General features: G+C 39.3%; 1 protein-coding gene across 1 annotated transcript in view; it reads left to right on the forward strand.

Annotated features, from left to right (window-relative positions):
• The first annotated feature begins 6 nt into the window (after positions 1 to 6).
• SLC5A8 (solute carrier family 5 (sodium/monocarboxylate cotransporter), member 8) overlaps positions 7 to 19116 on the forward strand; it is a 66681-nt gene continuing 47571 nt past the window's right edge. Inside the window, exons 1-3 of the mRNA XM_010853455.1 lie at positions 7 to 337; positions 7775 to 7840; positions 10038 to 10089. Of these exons, the coding sequence (XP_010851757.1) occupies positions 47 to 337; positions 7775 to 7840; positions 10038 to 10089 (409 nt within the window). The 5' untranslated portion in view covers positions 7 to 46. The remainder of the gene's footprint in view (positions 338 to 7774; positions 7841 to 10037; positions 10090 to 19116) is intronic.

Below are 19116 nucleotides of genomic sequence, written 5' to 3' on the forward strand. Positions count from 1 at the left end.
GGACATTGGCGCCTTCGTGGTGTGGGACTACGTAGTGTTCGCTGGGATGCTGCTCATCTCGGCCGTCATCGGCATCTACTACGCCTTCGCGGGGGGCGGCCAGCAGACTTCCAAGGACTTCTTGATGGGCGGCCGCAGGATGACCGCCGTGCCCGTGGCGTTGTCCCTCACCGCAAGCTTCATGTCGGCCGTCACAGTCCTGGGCACCCCGTCCGAGGTCTACCGTTTTGGAGCCATATTCAGCATCTTTGCCATCACCTACTTCCTCGTGGTGGTCCTCAGCGCGGAGGTCTTCCTCCCCGTGTTCTACAAACTGGGCATTACCAGCACCTACGAGGTAAAGGGTGAGGGGGTCACGGAGAGAGGTGACGGGGCGGGGAGAGGAGGACTTTTCAGGCTCCTGGAGGAATTTTCCTGGGGGCAGACTCACCACCACATCGAAATCTCTCCCTGTTCATACCCATCACTTCTGCTGCCCTCCCCTTTCCCGGAGAGGTGTTCTGTAAAGGAGAGAAAAAAAATCTTGGGACTTAACTTTCATGAGCTTGAAGGAAAAGAGAGGCTTCTGAAGTAAACCGAGTTATTTCGACTAGTGTTCACTAAGGTGATTTCTGCTTTAACATCTTTGATTCCAAGTCAAGGGAAAAGATTTTTAAACTTATCCTGGGGGAGGGTCCGTTTTTCAAGTCTCAGCTCCTCCTCCTTGAAATGAATCCCCTCATTCCAGGTCCTCGGACTCCATTTACTTTTCCAGGATAGCAGGAAAATGTGTGTACTCTCCCCTGCCTTCCACTCAGGGGCAGGCACCCAAATGGTTAAGATTCTAACTCTCTTGTCCCAGCACCTGCATTTGAGACGGGATTCTCCACTTACTAGCTGGAGAACCTGTACTGACACTTAACCAATTGTGCCTCTTCCTTAATCTCAAAATGGAAATAATTATACCACCTACCTCATCTGGTTGTTGGGAGGATTAGAGGAGATGATGCAAGGATAGCGTTTAGAATAGTGTCTGGCACAGGGTAAGGGCTGCATAAATGTTGACCCTAAATATTGGGGTGATGATGGTAGAGGTGGTTCCATTGGGATCACTAGGAGAATTTGGCCACAAATTTCCTCATCAGCTCTGCCTTCTGCCTCTGTGGAGAGATGATTCAGGAAACCGGCTTTCCAATTGCACAGGTCCACTGATTATAGATTCTTTCAAGTTGTCTGCCAGAAAGGGCTTTGCAAGGTAGTGTGAACATTTGATTTAGTTTAAAGAGCTGTTGAATGGGAGTGTCCAGCAAGAATAAAAGTTCAGGGCAGGGGTCGGGCCTAGTTCCCTGTGCTCTGTGGACAAAGCTGCAGAAGTGTTCGATTCCAGAGGATGCTGAGCCTCTCAGCAGCCACCTTGTCCTTGAGCTTATGGAATGTTTGCCCTGACCCAACCACTCAGTGAGGCTGCTTCAACTGGTGCTGGGGAAGGGCCGTAATGGCACAACAAGTGTTGGTGACAAACTGCCTGGGCTCCAGTGACGTCATTCAGGGCGAGGTGCCCCTGGGGTAGCGTTGCCTTCTTTGCACTCTGGTCATTGTATTTGAGAGTGTTTAGTCATCACCCCAGAAGTGAGCAGGATACAATTTGTTTTGCTCAAAAGTGACAAACTGATTGCCCCAAGCCAAACTCAGTCTTGAGTCTTTTTGGTTGTTGCTGATCCTTACAATGCCTTGAAAAAAGTGAAGTGAAGTGAAGGTTGCTCAGTCACGTCCAACTCTTTGCTACCCCATGGACAATACAGCCCATGGAATTCTCCAGGCCAGAATACTGGAGTGGGTAGCCTTTCCCTCCTCCACGGGATCTTCCCAACCTAGGGATTGAACCCAGGTCTCCCACATTGCAGGCTGATTCTTCACCAGCTGAGCCACAAGGGAAAAGTTAATTTAGCATTTAATGATGATGATGAGAAGTCAAGTAAAATTCCAGATTCTGGCTTCTTTTGAAACTTAAAAAGACTAGTGACTCAGGGCTCACATTCCCTGTGGTGACAGGAACTTCAGTTTATAGCCACTGCTCTAATTTGCGATTAATTTCTGTATTGAGGCCTCTTCGCTACATCTGCATGGTTACTTCTTATGATAGAAAAATCTATCTGCATTTAAGTCTTTATCAAACATGCAAAAGAGAAGATAGGAAGGTGTGAAGGGAGTTCTTGTTTGGAGGGGGATGTCAGAGAACATATTTCTTATTGGATATGAGGACTATTTCAAGCTGGTTAATATATGAATGCCTGGTCGATTAACTTATGTATTTTACCTGATGAGATCTGCAGGCACTTTGAGTCTGTGAGCTCTAATCTGTAGTTAAACAACTCCAAAACCCAGAAGGGGTTTGAAGAACCTGGCATGAGGATTTCAGTCACCATAGATGACTGCTCCTCTCGTAATCACTGACCCGTACCTTTCCAGGGCAGCAACATTAACTCAACCAGAAACACGTTTCCCACACATCCGCAGTGGTGGAGGCTAAGTTAGCAAGGCTCCAGCTAAAAATGGCAAAAAGCTAACATTTGCCAAATGCTCAGTACAGGCTGGGTACTGGGCTGCCTGTTTTACATACATTTTCTGTCTCAATACTCAAAATAATCCTTATACTGTGAGAGCCCCATTTTGTAAACTAAGAGAACTGGAGTAAACTAAGTTGTACAAGAGAGCCTGAAACAAAGTGGATACATGCTGAGAGGCTCTGCAGTGGTGCACTGCTGGCTGCCTCTGAAGGCTCCTGTGAGTGTTATAACCCCGAGTGGAGCTTAGAAGGGCTAAGGCAAAAGGGACGTGATGTAGGACACAAGGGCTTGTGGGCACACAGGGGGTGTCCTTGACTAGTGGATGCCAGGCCTTTGGGGACAGAGAAGTTAGGTTTTATGCTATGTCTCTGGCAGTTGGTCATGGAAAACTCTTTCATGTGGTGTATTTTCTTTGTTTTATGATGAGAGCTGGAGTCAACTATGCAGAATAAGAGGTCCAGCATTGACCTGGCATTCTTATACAAATATGAAATTTCTCCTTAGTTTCCATTTGTTAGCTATGAGACAATACGATGGGGCTTTCCTGATGGCCTAGATGGAAAAGAATCAGCCTGCAATGCAGGAGATCCGGGTTCCATCCCTGGGTCAGGAAGATGCCCTGGAGAAGCAAATGGCAGCCAACTCCAGTATTCTTGCCTGAAGAATTCCATGGACAGAGTTGCCTGGTGGGCTATAGTCCATGGGATTGCAAAGAGTTGGACACAACTGAGCGACTAACACACACACACACACACACACACACAATAGGCTATTCAGAGGCATTTGTGATGTCTATCACTGCTTTCAAGGTATAGTCCTGAGAGGTGTTTAACAAATTCCAGACCCATAGAAAAAAATATCATGCAGGAACCCAACTGCATTCCCCATTTCTTCAGGATCTTTCTGGATTCAACAAAATCTAAGTGTTTAAACTACATTGCCCTTACTCTCTCTCTCTTTTTTAAAAACAAAATTCAATAGGAATCTTAATGTCCCTAAATTATTCAAAGTACCAAGAATCATGAGAGATCTTGGCTGACAATAGGTGATATCAAACCAAACTTGGGTCCACTTGCCCATACACAGGGTTGTGGTGAAAGAAACTGAAGCTTTTATTATTAGTCTGGGGCAGCTGATTATCAAAAACTCAGACTCCCCAATGCGTTTTAGGGAAGCATTTTTAAAGGCAAGGTGAGGAAGGGGAGTCACTGACTATGCGATAACTTTGGGCACAATTCTTTGATAGGTTTATAGTGAGGTAACCAGGCAGTGTTACAGGGGTAAACATTATCAATCCTCAGGCTCCAGTGGTTCTGGGGGCATCAGTTAATTTGGTGATGTTTTCTTCCATTTGACGGAGGTTTTAGCATCTGTAAAGCAATTGGGAAAATGCGCATCAGATGCTGTTATCTTGGTACTTCCAGAAGGAACTAAAGATTCTGTGACTGCTATATGGATGATTTACTGTTTAAATTGTTACCAGTTCTTCTGGCCCAACTGCTAGTTTTGTCACTATGTATTCAACATCTTTTCAATCATTAATTGTTGGGCCAGACTTTTGTAACTCAGGGAGGCCTGGGAGTCTACAGCTTTTCTATAAACAAGAGGCAGGGTGAGGACATGGGGGCAAGAATCTGTCCTGGGAAGGCTCCATAGGGTCCTGCTTGGTTACACAGATGCCTGCTGTTACTCTATAGCTTTGTCAAGAAATCCTAGAGCTACTTTCTGAGCCTACAGATCAGTGACTTGGTCTTTAAGTATCTCTTTAGCAGCCCAGTAGCTGAGGTGGACAAAGAACGTCTCTGCCATTGCAGTAAACAAAGAACAGTGTGGCCACAAAGCCATCAGCCACCGCAGCTGCCATCGACGGTGCACCCTGGGAGAGTGGAGACAAATAGGATACTGGCCCTGAGTAGCTAAGATGTCTATGAAAGGAAGGATTTCAGTCAGCTCAGACTCTTGCATCTTTCCATACACAGAAAAGGACTAAAATCATTAACTTGAGATATCTGTTTTTTTGTGATTAACAGTAATCTTTTGATGTTCAACTCCATATTCTTCCCTTGCCCCTAGTAAATACTCCTCTATATCCTGGCTCCTCCCTTATCTCTTTGGAACAGTTCCTCAGAGCTATCTGAGAGGCTGCCATCCTGGGCTATGGTCCTCAGTGAGGCCTCAGAATAAAGCATAATTCTCAGCTTCTACGTTGTGCACTTTTTTCACTCGACATGCAGTGTCACTGACATGGTCATGACACTGGAATTCTTGGATCTGTCTTGAGTTAGTCTTGTGTGAGGAAAAATATATACATATATTTTGTTAAACCTGCTACATTCTTACCTCCATCACATTTTCCTCCTCAGTTTTTTTTTTTTTTTAATCTCCACCAATTTGGATATACATACTTAGAAAAGGCAAAGATTTCTCTCTCAATTCATGTACATTTATTTTTAATAGAGTTTTACTAAAACAACTTACAAGAAATAGCAGTGCCCTGTTTCCATGCTTCAAAACACCTCTTGGGTTTTCTAAAAAGTCTTTCAAAATATAGTTAGATAATTTTAACACATGTAATTTACTAAGATTCAAATTCTCAAGGCCTGTGGCTTTGGTTACCAGCTTCTTAATGTCTTAGATTTAAGACATCCATTTGCATCATTTGATGGTCTCCAAAATCCTGCAGAGTAAGAGAGGAAAGAATTATTACTCTGATCCACGTTTTCAAGAGGAGTGAGGCTGGAACAAAGGCTGGAACTCTTGCCCCAGTGTACTCACTGAACAGCATTGTGTGTTTTTTACTTATCAGTTATTTTAGGAGGTCCTACTGTGTGTCAGTGCCACTCACTCACTCACTCTGGATGAATCTTAAATGCATGGGCAGTTTACTTGCTATTTTGGACAACATAATGGTTATGTACACAGAGTTTGACATCAAATGGTCCCAAATTTGCATTGTCTTTAACAATTATTATTACTTTACAATCTTGGTTTTCTCTCTGTACCCCAGTGTCCTGGTTTCTAATATTCACTTTGTATAGTAACCACCTCATGGACTTACCTGGGAGGAAAAGACATGCAGCAAATACGTTATAAATGTTATCTGTAATTATGAAGCAAAAATATCTAGTGTCTTTTCCTCTAATATTTACCAAATATCAGTTTTTCTTTCCTTCTTTTTTCTTCTGTATGTGAAAAGACTGTTAGCCTTAAAATTCTCTGTATATTGTAGTCACACTATTCAAGTTAAAGAAAGTCGTGGACCCCAGCTTCCTCCCTCGTAGCTCAGTGGGTAAAGAATCTGCCTGCAGTGCAGGAGACCTGGGTTCGATCTCCAGGTTGGGAAGATCACCTGGAGAGGAAATGGCAACCCACTCCAGTATTCTTGCCTGGAGAATCCCATGGACAGAGGAGCCTGGTGGGCTAAGTCCATGGGGTCACAAGAGTCGGACACGACTTAGTGACTAAACCACGTACCCCAGCTTCCTTCCAGCTGTAAAGTCCTAGGATTCTAACTCTGTGACACATGACTATATATAAATAGGAGATAGGCACACTACTGACCTACCTCAGAGATGTGGCTGGTTTGGTTCCAGACCACCACAATAACGTGAATATTGCAGTAAAGCAAGTTGCATGATTTTTCCTTTCTCGGTGCATATAAAAGTTGTGTTTACACTATGCCTTAGTCTATTAAGTGTACAATAGCTCTTTGTCTAAAAAACAATGTATATACCATAATTAAAAAATACATTATTGCTAAAAAATGCTAACCATCATCTGAGCTTTCAGTGAGTCGTAGGTGTTTTGCAATAGCAACATCAAAGATCACTGTAACAAACATAACAATAATGAAAAAGCTTGAAATATTGGGAGAATTACCAAAGTGTGAAACAGAGACATGAAGTGAGCAAAGGCTGTTGGAAAAATGATGCCAATAGACTTGCTTCTTGGAAGGTTGCCAGAAATTTTTCATTTGTAAAGAATGCAGTGTCTGTGAACAACAATAAAAAGAAGTGCTATAAAACGAGGTATGCCTCTCTATTATAATCTATTGCAGATGTCAAGGTTGGCTTTGAATAGAAAAATGGACTTAGGCTGATTTAAGTTAAAAATTTTTATTGTGAGGATATGGGCATAGCTCACAGGATAGGAAGAAAAGCTGAGCAAACAGACTATGAAAAGGAACAGAAGCCAGGGCAGCCTCTTCAGGCCACACTGTCAGGATCGGTCTGCTTTCTGGTTCAATCATTTTCTGTCTTTATATCTTGCCTCTAGGATTCACCTTTTGAGAAGAGAAACTGACGGGCTGAGTGTAGGTCATGTGACTGCCTTTTAGCCCAGGCAAGGCACCTTGATTGGCAGTTCTGCCACAGTTGCCTAAAGTGGGAAAGGGTTGATTCCTTAAGTGTATCAAGGGAAATTTATTGGGTAGATGCCAAGAGAAAGGGGAAGACCACACTTTGTTCATTCTAAAAATGCAGAAAATAATTGCATTTGTATAACATTCTGCAAAAGGCAAAACTTGTACGGATGGAGAATGGATCAGTGATTGCCAAGGTTTAGGGATGGAAAGAGGATTTGACAACAAAGGAGCAACATGAAGGACTTTTCTGGGGGTGATGAAACTGTTCTGTGTTAAAACCATTGAACTGGGACTTAACCTAGCAGTCCAGTGGTTAAGACTCCGCACTCCCAATGTAGGGGACACAGGTTGCATCCCTGATCGGGGAACTAAGATCCCACATGCCACACAGTGTGGCCAAAAACAGACAAACAAACAAACAAAAAAATTTTGAACTGTTCTCTAAAACAAGGGTCAGTTTTGCTATTTGTAACTTAAAATACTAAGTTAAATAATTTGTACATCTATGGCTGTACATAGGTAACATATGTACACCTATGGCTGATTCATAGGTGTACATATGATTCAGGTGACATATATACACCTATGGCTGATTCATGTTGAAATTTGACAGAAAACAACAAAATTCTTTAAAGCAATTATCCTTCAATTAAAAAATAAATAATTTTTAAAATAAAATATTAATTTAAATAACAACACTTAAATAATTTAAATTAAACTATTAATAGTGAAATAGAAATGCAGGATAAAAATTAGTTATGAAGTTTCTTTAAAGTTTTAGCCCCTTTACTTCTCAGGCTGCTGGTTTTTAAAAAGTGTCCAGAAGTTTTACATATTAACCATTTTTCCTTTTTTTTGGAAACAGTATTTAGAACTTCGATTTAACAAATGTGTTCGTCTCTGTGGAACAATCCTCTTCATTGTTCAAACAGTAAGTAGCCGTCAGTTCACTTATTTTATCTTCTTTCCATCTACAGTGTTTTTTAACACCTACAGTGTTTTAACACCTGGGTCAAGCTTCTTTGATAAATACGTGAAAGAAAAGAGGTTGAACGTAGGAGGAAACACAAAAGGAAAAACGCCTGTCACTACATAGCATTAATCCTTAAGATCATTAAACCTTGTCTCAGAAAATGCATTATTTCCTGAGAAAACAGTGAGTTAAGTGAACACTGAATATTATGTTGAACAAGCAACAGTTATGGTTAGGAAAATATGCTTTTTCCTCTTATGTCTCCCTCTGTCCCTACCAAAGTGACAGTAAGGGCATGGCTTAGATGACAAAGATATTTGAAGGAAATGTACTAGCTAATAGTAGGAATTATAATAAAGGGAAAACACGTATATTTTGTAGTATTTTTGCAGCATATTAAGTAATAGATTTAATAGAAAATATTAGCTGACATAGGAAGAAAAAATTTGAAAATAATTTTCCTTGAAAGCATACTTAAAAAAAATGAATCAATGCACTCTTTCAGAAATTGAACTGTAAAACCTAATTGATATACTCACTGAGTATAAAGCAACAACATCATGCACTCAGGAGGAGTTTTTAAAGCCAAGTGCACAATCCAACGGGCTTCCCAGGTTGCTCAGTGGTAAAGAGTCTGCCTGCCAAGCAGGAGACTCGGGTTCAGTCCCTGAGTTGGGAAGATTCCCTGGAGAAGGAAATGGCACCACACTCCAGTATTCTTGCCTAGGAGATCCCATGGACAGAGGAGCCTGGTGGGCTACAGCCCACAGGGTCACAAAAAAAACCAACAATCCCCCCACAATCCAATACTTAAAAAATATGCAAGTATAGATTTACTGATTGGCACAAATGGAAATCAAAGATTTGCCAAGTCATCAGTGACAGAGATTGCTTCCCACCCATCATCTTGTCACAATCATTGTCACATAACTTAGACCTATCTCCCTCTTGGCAGCTAAGTCTTTCATGAATGATTTTGGTAATGGAGGTCGAGTTTTTAATCTCATCCCTATTTATAATTCCATTTCTCCAGTCAAAAGCTACCCAAGACAGAGTGCTTTGCTACAGCAAGACAGAGTGCCTTTGTAAATTATTTAACTTAGCTTCATTTTATATCTTTGCTAGCTATGTATCTTAAATTATATTTGCCCTTAACACTTGCAGTATGAAAGAAAAGAGCCCTCTGGGGTCTGGTAGAGATTCTGACCCAGAGCTGAGGCTGGTAGCTTGCATTCCACCATGGAGTTCAATCCCTCTTTGGATCATCATTAGAAGTGCCAACAGAAATGTAAGAGTGGGGACAAATGTTAAGAAGATGGCTGGGTCACATTTTCAAATCTTTAACTTGGACGATATGATGACTGTGGAAAGCTAGTGAATTCCTGCAAAAGAGGGGAGCTTCAGAATCCACTGTTCGAAGGACTTACTTCTATAGATCTATTCATGCAATTTAATAAAACATTCAAACACTGAATAATATGTTTTTTTCATAGTATGTTTTATAGCATAATCATAGAATTAGCCTCTATGTATTTGAAAGATCAGATGCAATGAAAATGATATTTTGAGAAAAAGAACATATTTGTCTTACTGTTGTACCCCAGATTAATAGATATTTGTTAAGTATATGAATGAATAATAATATTAAAAAGGTAGAGTAGAATTTTTGTTGGCCCTCAGGAAATTTTAGGGAAATTTACACTTTTGTTTAATTAGTGGTCATGCCAACTTTTGCAACAAGTTTCCAAATTTTTCACTGCTTTACCACATCTTCAGTGATCGACAAAAGTTTGAAAGCATATGAACAAGCATTGCCCTTTTAAATCTGTACCCTTTCTTTCTTTCAAATTGTTCCAGATCTAGGAAAGTTGGTTTCAAACTTGAATTGATGGATTAGTGACTATCTGCACTAAGCACTGCATGAAAAGTCCACCTTTTTACATAAAATTGGTCATAAAAGGTTTTTGTAACCTATGACCATACCCCAAATAGAAAAGGAGAGTCAACTTCACTTAAATAACATTTTCAAGTTACAAGCAAATTTTGTTAAAGTATATTAAAACTATGGTTTTTAATTTATAAGTAAATTTATAGAAAAATATCAATATTTCATTTGGTAATTCATACTATTTATTTGTTTTCTTTTTTCCTCTAGATTCTGTATACTGGAATTGTTATTTATGCCCCTGCCCTGGCTTTGAATCAAGGTACATTTTGGAGTTAATATGTCACTCACACTTGGAGGTTCACTTTTAACAGACTTTATTCTCTCTTTGGGGAGATGGGGAGGTGGAGGAATGCTTCCAGTAACCTGCATCAGCTTGAAGCGGATCTGGTGGGTTCAGTGTCTACACTAGCAGCTTCTCTGGGTTCCTGAATTATACCTCAGAAAGGTCTGTAAATTAGTAGAAGGTTAGAACACTGGGGGCTTCCCTGGTGACTGAGTGATAAAGAACATGCCTGCCAATGCAGGAGATAAGGGTTCAATCCCTGGGTCGGAAAGATCCCCTGGATAAGGAAATGGCAACGGACTTCAGTATTCTTACTGGGAGAATCCCATGGACAGAGGAGCCTGGCAGGCTACCATCTATGGGGTTGCAAGCGTCAGACATGACTTAGCAACTAAACGACAACAGGCTTCATTGGGCTATGTTTCTCTGGGATGTGCCAACCAGCCATTCTCCATTCCTTCAGAATGAACGCCCCCTGTAGTCTAAATCATGAATGGACTGCACTTGCTCCCTTTGTGTTTGTAACCTGGAGCCCATCTCCAACAGTTCAGTTCAGTTCAGTCGCTCAGTCGTGTCTGACTCTTTGTAACCCCATGGACTGCAGCACACCAGGCCTCCCTGTTCATCACCAACTTCTGGAGTTTACTCAAACTCATGTCCATTGAATCAGTCTTCTGCTGCCATCCAACCATCTTGTCCTCTGCTGACCCCTTCTCCTCCCACCTTCAATCTTTCCTAGCATCAGGGTCTTTTCAGATGAATCAGTTCTTCACATCAGGTGGCCAAACAATTGGAGTTTCAGCTTTTGCATCAGTCCTTCCAATGAATATTCAGGACTGATTTCCTTTAGGATGGACTGGTTGGATCTCCTTGCAGTCCAAGGGCCTCTCAAGAGTCTTCTCCAACACCACAGTTCAAAAGCACCAATTCTTTGGCGCTCAGCTTTCTTTATAGTCCAACTCTCACATCCATATATGACTATTGGAAAAACCAGCTTTGACTAGACAGACCTTTGCTGGCAATGTCTCTGCTTTTAATTTTGGAAAAGACGCTTACTCCTTGGAAGAAGTTAACTCCGATAGGCTTCTGTGTTATTCAGCTCAGGCTTGGTCCCATTGAAAAATTGGGCAGGAGGAGAAATTTTTTTCTCCACACTTTGAATGTGATCCAAAATACAAGAAAAAAAGTCTGTGTGATTTGAAATATTAGATTGCTCCTGGTGACCAAAGGACAGATGGCTATAGTAGCCTTATAAATAAATATGTGACAATTTTATGGATCAACAAGTTACTCTCTAGATTTGGGAAGATAATAGCTGTGAAACTGGGATTGTTTATTGAGGCAAAGAAGTGAATCAGTCATACCTTCAAAAGGCTTCAGGGAAACTACATACTTTAAATTCTTATCAGTTAGAAGCAAATTTATCTCTGAGACTTCCTTTTAAAATGGACAAGTGGAGTCTGTGATGGGAAGAATGTGATGCAGTTCCTCAAATTAATATAAAATGGAAAACCTCAAAGAAAACAAGAAAAGGGAAAACTCCTTCTAACTGCAGATTCTAATTTCTTAATTTCATGATACATAGGTAATAGTTGCCATCTATATTTATAAAGCACAGCAGTATCATTACAAAGAAGAAATCCATTATATAATGTGATGTTGAATTCTGAATGTCAGGCATGTTTCTTGTAAATATTACCAACATCATGAATGAATCACTTCATATGTAAAGAGCTGAGCTATAAACTTCATAAGTTACCTATTGGAGTTAAGTATAACTGAAATGTTGGCTTTAGAGTTTTAAAGTGCAGTTCTGGGAATAAGAAAGCACTACCTTCAGTGCTTCAAGGACTGTTCTTATCAGTTTATTGAGCCACTCCCTGGGAGTAAATTAGGATTCGAGGCATTGCATTTTGACCACTTTAATATCAGCCATGTATTTGACCATTGGCTTCCCAAGTGGCTCAGTGGGTAAAGAATCGCCTGCAATGCCGAAGACACAGGAAATGCCAGTTCAATCCCTGGATCAGGAAGATCTCCTGGAGGAGGGCATGGCAACCCATTCCAGTATTCTTGCCTGGAGAATCCCTTGGATAGAGGTGGCTACAGTCTGTAGGGTCACAGAGTAGGACCTGACTAAAGCAACTGAGCATACATGGATTTTTCTGTAACAAAGCAGCAAACACAGACAAAGTACTTGGTGTGCAACAGATGCTCCATAGAAACATTTTTAGCTGAATTGGAACTTAACGTTCTCTATGTGCAATCTTTTTCATCTTTTTTTTTTAATTACAGAAAACTTCAATCATATGCTAGAATAGTGTACTGAATGCTAACATACCATTAACTCTACACTAATAATTATCGACTCTTGATTTATTTCACTCTGTATTTCCATCACTAGTATATTTTGCTGCAAATCTGAGATGTTTTATCACTTCCTCTGAATTCCATACATCTTTTACATACTTTTTTTCATTGAGGTATAATTGACATATAACATTATATTAGTTGCAGGTTTACCATAATGATTCAGTATTTGTATATTGCAATGATCACCACAATAGGTCTAGTTAACATACATCATCATGGTGGTGGTGGTTTTGTTGCTAAGTCGTGTCCAACACTTTTGCAACCCCTTGGACTGTAGCCTGCCAGGCAACCCTCTCCAGTATTCTTGCCTGGGAAATCCCATGGGCAGAGGGTTGCCATTTCTTTCTCTAGGGAGTCTTCCTGACCCAGAGATCAAGCCCAGGTGTCCTGCATTGGCAGGCAGATTCTTTACTGCTGAGCCACCAGGGAAGCCCTGTTAAATGCAATACATGAATTGAATATAATTTGCAAATATCCACAATTCCTAAATTTGGAGGGGGTAGATTTTAAGGGATGTTATAGGATTGTAATTGCTTCCCTGGTGGCTCAGATGGTAAAGAATCCATCTGCAAAGCAGGAGACCTGGGTTTGATCTCTGGTTTCCATCCTAGAGTGGGAAATGGCAACCCACGCCAATATTCTTGCTTGGAGAATTCCATGGACTGAGGAACCTGACAGGCTACAGCCCATGGGTCGCAAACAGTCAGACACCCCTGAGTGACTAACACTTTCACTTTTTTCAGCTATAATGTGTACTCTTCAGAATAAAGACTGAGTTTGGTATAGAGGCACCTGTAAAAGATCCAAGGTAACGAAACAAAGGACACTGAACAGATTAATGGTTCTATCTTTCATAATTATGAGATTAGTGCTTCCTTTTCAGATACTAAGCTCACCAAGTTACCTTTTGATCAGAATTTGGCTTCCCACATTGACATGTTAATCAGTAGGAAATTATGTGATCATGAACTAACAATTACAACAAGTCTGCTTATGACCCCTATTTCTCATTGTATATTAGTAAACTTTGATGCTGTTTTACAGCAATGCTTATAATTTACCAGTCAGCATGACTTTCCCCCCTATAACCCATTCATCTTTGCATTTCTAAATCTACAAAGTGAAAAGCCAAATTCTGGAAATGTAAAGATAGCATTAAGGTACAGATACACCTGGCCAAGCAGCATCTCTCTCTCTCTTTTTAAAATATTCAAATACCATTAATGCATAGGATTGAGATTCAAGAAGGATTTTTAAAAATTTATGGCAGTTGTTCTTCAGTAGCTAAATCATGTTCAATTCTTTGCAACCCTGTGGACTGCAATACACCAGGCTTCCCTGCCTTTCACTTTTTCCTGGAGTTTGCTAAAACTCTTGGCCATTGAGTCAGTGATGCTACTTAACCATCGTGTCCTCTACTACCCCCTTCTCCTCCTGCCCACAGTCTTTCCCAGCATCAGGGTCTTTGCCAATCAGTTCTTCATATCAGGTGGCCAAGGTATTGGAGCTTCAGCTTCAGCATCAGTCCTTCCAATAAATATTCAGGGCTGATTTCCTTTAGAGCTTGCATCACATATTCAATTATCTTTCCATTAACTTTATAAGGACCAAGTAAGTTATTTGGCTCTTCAAACTTGTTTTTAAGAAAAAGCTTTTGACTAAATAGCTTTTACAGAATCAAGTTTTTCTCTAGGCCTGTGAAGAAAATTGTCTAATATAAAATGACATTTCTAGCCTATAGTTTGAAGGACTGTGCTTACAAAAGAAACAAGATCATATCCAGTGACATATTAGATAATTTATATTCAGATATCCTGGATTTAACAGGAGCATTGAAAAAGTGATAGCAGGTAGAAACATAGCTATCAGCAAATAAAGAAATTTTTATTTAACAGTGAACACTGCTTCTCTGATAAAAGCATGAGGTAGAATAAAATTATGTAAAATATCATTACCTTTCAGATTTTCAGCTTATTTTTATAAATATCTAGAAAATGCATATAGTGTTAGAGATGATTTGAGAACAGGAAGAATTAGAAGAGAATTTTGAAAAGCTACTCTGGAGGTTATTTGATTGATTTATTGTTATCATATTTATTCCTAAAGGCCCAGTCATGATAATAGGAACTAGATTCCTACATATACAAAACTAAAATGATCAAGAAAAAACCTACAATTCCACTTAGTTAAATATTGATGACAATAGCATGAGATTTAAATATATGTAGAAGAAAATACACATCATTATGTTAACAGTGACCACATCTGAGCAGTCAATTTTCTGATGCCTTTTTCCTCACATTGAATGTAAAATTACTCTTTGGGATATATACTGCTCATAGTTATGAAATTTTTTTCTTATGATGAGAGCTTGTAAGATTTACTTTCTTAGCAACATTTAAAATATGCAAGACAGTATCATTAACCATGCTGTACCTTACATTCTCTTGGTTTATATATTCTGTAGCTGACAGTTTGTACCAAGGTGTGTTTTTAAAGTACAATTGTAACTTCCATCATTTCTAAAACGTTAACACTAATTGCTTACTATCATCAATAATACTCAGTGGTAAAGAATCCACCTGCTAATGCAGGAGATGCAGATTCAATCCCTGGGTCGGGAAGATCCCCTGGAGAAAGAAATGGCAACCCATTCCAGTATTATTGCCTGGGAAATGCCATGGACAGAGAAGCCTCATGGGCTGCAGTCCACGGGGGTGCAAATGAGTTGGACATGACTTAGTGACTGCTGCTGCTGCTAAGTCGCTTCAGTCGTGTCCGACTCTGTGCGACCCCATAGACGGCAGCCCACCAGGCTCCCCCATCCCTGGGATTGTCCAGGCAAGAACACTGGAGTGGGTTGCCATTTCCTTCTCCAATGCATGAAAGTGACTAAAAACAACAATTGCCAGTATGAGGTCAGTGTTCAGAGATCCCTGATGTTTTCTCAGTGTTTATTAGAATCAGGATTCAGATAAGTTTATATATCTGTAATTAGTTCAGTTGTTTCTTAGGTTTTTCTTTCTTGCTTTTTAAAATTGAAAGCCATATTTTATTGTGATATAGTGTATATACAATAAAGTGCGCAGAACCTAAGTGCACAGTTGGTTGACTTTTGACAATTTTGTGTACTTGTGACAACCATTTAACTCAAGATATAGAATATTTTTATCTTCATTTCCCAGAAATTTTTTTGTGTTTCTTTCTAATGAATCCCCCCATCTATTCCAAGCAGTGAGCTTCTATCACCATAAATTACCTTTCCCTGTTCTTAGATTTTGTATAAGTGGAATCATATAGTGCCTTTTTTGTATCTGATTTCTTTTGCTCAATAAAATGTTTTTGAGGTATTCTTTCATGTTGGTACATGTATCAGTAATTCATTCCTTTTTATTGCTAGTATTTTATCATATGCATCTACCAAAATCTGTTTATCCATTCTCTTGTTGATGGATGTTGGGTTGTTCCAGTTTTAGGCTATTTTGAATGAAAGCTGCTAAGTACATTCTTGTACAGGTTTTGTTTTGTCTTGCTTTGCTTTTTGACATGTTTTCATTTTTAGTGGATGAATACCTGGAAGCAGTATAAAGTTCAATATACACCTGTTCTGACCCATGTGTTCAGACCCACAGGGCAGTCACATGTACAGAATTTAAGAGAAACTACCAAATAGCTTTTCTAAGTTGTTGTATCATTCTACATGCCCACCCCACAACCTATAAGAGTTTCAGTGATTCATGTCCTTGCCAGCATTTTGTATTTGTCTTTTTAATTAAGCCATTCAAGTTGTACCATCTATTATCTTATTGTGGTTTTATTTTGTATTTTCTTGATGACTGTTGATGTTGAGCTTACTGGCTCATAGAATAACAAAATTAATGGAAAAAAGACAAATAACCTAACAAAAAGTGGGCAAAAGACTTGACCTGTCATCTACATGGTCTATCTATCCATTACGTGGCCTGTTTACCCATGTACCCAGGCCTTTTAAAATTTCTCTCAGTAATGTCTTTTCATCATTTGCAAGTATGGAAAAATACGATTGCCTTCTATATGTTGATCTTCTATCCTGAGAACTTGCTAAACATACTTACTAATTCAAGTAGGCTTTTGGAAAATCCTTTGTGGTTTTCATGTTGTTTCTGAATAGAAACAAAGAATATAATCAATCTGATTTCAGTATTGACTATCTGGTGACGTCCATGTGTAGAGTTGGAAGAGGGTGTTTGCTATGACTAGTGCCTTCCCTTGGCAAAACTCTGTTAGCCTTTGACCTGTTTCGTTTTGTACTCCAAGGCCAAATTTGCCTGTTACTTCAGGTATCTCTTGGCTTCCTACTTTGGCATTCCAGTCCCATATAATGAAAAGGACGTCTTTTTTGGGGTGTTAATTCTAGAAGGTCCTGTAGGTTTTCATAGAACTGTTCAACTTCAGTTTCCTCAGCATTACCTGTCAGGGCACAGACTTGGATTACTGTGATATTGAATATTTTGCCTTGGAAACAACAGATCATTCTGTCATTTTTGAGATTACATCCAAGTACTGCATTTTGGACTCTTTTGCTGACTATTATGGCTACTCCATTTCTTCTAAGGGATTCTTGCCCACAGTAGAGAAACAATGGAAATAGTGAGAGACTTTTTGGGCTCCAAAATCACTGCAGATGGTGACTGCAGCCATGAAATTAAAACATGCTTGCTCCTTGGATGAAAAACTATGTCCCAACCCAGGGCTTGAACCCGGGTCTCCGGTGTTGTAGACAGATGCTTTACCATCTGAGCCACCAGGGAAGTACATGAACAACGTAGACAGCATATTAAAAAGCAGAGACATTACTTTGCCAACAAAGGTCTGTCTAGTCAAAGATATGGTTTTCCAGTAGTCATGTATGGATGTGAGAGTTGGACTATAAAGAAAGCTGAGCACCAAAGAATTGATGCTTTTGAACTGTGGTGTTGGAGAAGACTCTTGAAAGTCCCTTGGACTGCAAGGAGATCCAACCAGTCCATCCTAAAGGAAATCAGTCTTGAATGTTCTTTGGAAGGACTGATGCAGAAGTTGAAACTCCAATAGTTTGGCCACCTGATGCGAAGAACTGACTCATAGGAAAAGACCCTGATGCTGGGAAGACTGAAGGTAGGAGCAGAAGGGGATGAGATGGTTGGCTGGCATCACTGACGTGATGGGCATGAGTTTGAGTAGGCTCTGGGAGTTGATGATGGACAGGGAAGCCTGGTGTGCTGCAGTCCATGGGGTTGCAAAGAGTAGAAATGAGAGACTGAATCCTGACTGATGAACAGAAACAGTTTTACTACTTCTTTTCCTGTCTGTATGCCTTTTACTTCTCTATCTTCATGCACTGTTAATGTAGAAAATTATATTGATTTTTCAAATGTTAAACCAGTTTTCCTTCTTGAGATAAAATTTACTTGGTCATAATGTATTAAGCTTTTAATATATTGATGAATTTGATTTGCCAGTATTTTGTAAAGGAATTTTGCAGGTTATGAGGAGTATTGGCATGAAATTTACTTTTCCTTAAATGTTTTCATCAGGGTTTTTGTATTGATTATACTGACTTTGTATGGTTTGGAAGGTGTTTCTTCCTCTATTTTCTGAAAGAGGTATAAGATTGTGTATTTATTTATTAAATGCTTGAAAAAATTCACAATGAGGGCATCTGAGCCTGATACTTATTTTTGTAGAAAAGTTTTAGTTTATTGATACAGCTTCTGTAATAAATATAGTCATTTGGATTTTCTAGTTTTTGTCAGTTTCAGTCAACTGTCTTTTTTAGGACTTAAATTCATTTTATCTAATTTGCCAAGTCATTGGCATAAAGTTGTTTAAAATATCCTCTTGATATCATTTTAATGTTTATAGAATTTATAGTGATGTCCCTTCTAATTGTTCCTAATATTGATATCTTTTCTGTCCTTTTTTACCTTGATGTATCTTGCTAGTCTTTTACTGATGTTTTAAATTTTTTCTAAGAACTAGTTTCTGGCTTTGTTGATTTTATGTATTTGCTTTCTATTTCATTAATTATGTTTACTGTTTCTTCTACTTAACTTTGGGCTTAAATTTTTTAGCTTTTTAAGGTAGAAACTTAGACCACTGATTTTAAATCTTTCTTATTTTCTAAAATAATATTTAAAGCTATAAATTCTATTGTAAGTGTTGCTTCATTTGCATCCCACAGGTTTTGATACCATGTTTTTTTTAATCATTCAGTTCAAGATATTTTCCAATTTCTCTTGTGATTTCTTTTACCCATGGGTTATCTAGAAGTGTGTCACATAATTTTCAAATATTTGGTGATTTTCAAACATACCTTTTTGTTATTGGTTTCTAAATTAATGCTGCTTTGGTCAGAGAACTACTATGATTTTAATTCTTTGAAATGTATTAAGATTTGTCTTACAGCCCAGGATATGGTCTCTGTTCCTGAACATTCCATATATTTTTGTACAGAATGTTCATTGTGTTGGGGACAATGTTCTATAAATGTCAAAATTTCAGCTTGTTAATTTTCCAGGCTCTTGGTTTTGATTGCATTACCATGGGGTCATTTTATGTTCCCTCAGTTCAGTTCAGTCGCAATCAAAACCAAGAGCCTGGAAAATTAAC

This window comes from Bison bison, unplaced genomic scaffold (genome assembly GCF_000754665.1).
Source record: "Bison bison bison isolate TAMUID 2011002044 unplaced genomic scaffold, Bison_UMD1.0 scf7180017864327, whole genome shotgun sequence".
In the NCBI taxonomy this organism is placed as follows: Eukaryota; Metazoa; Chordata; class Mammalia; order Artiodactyla; family Bovidae; genus Bison; species Bison bison.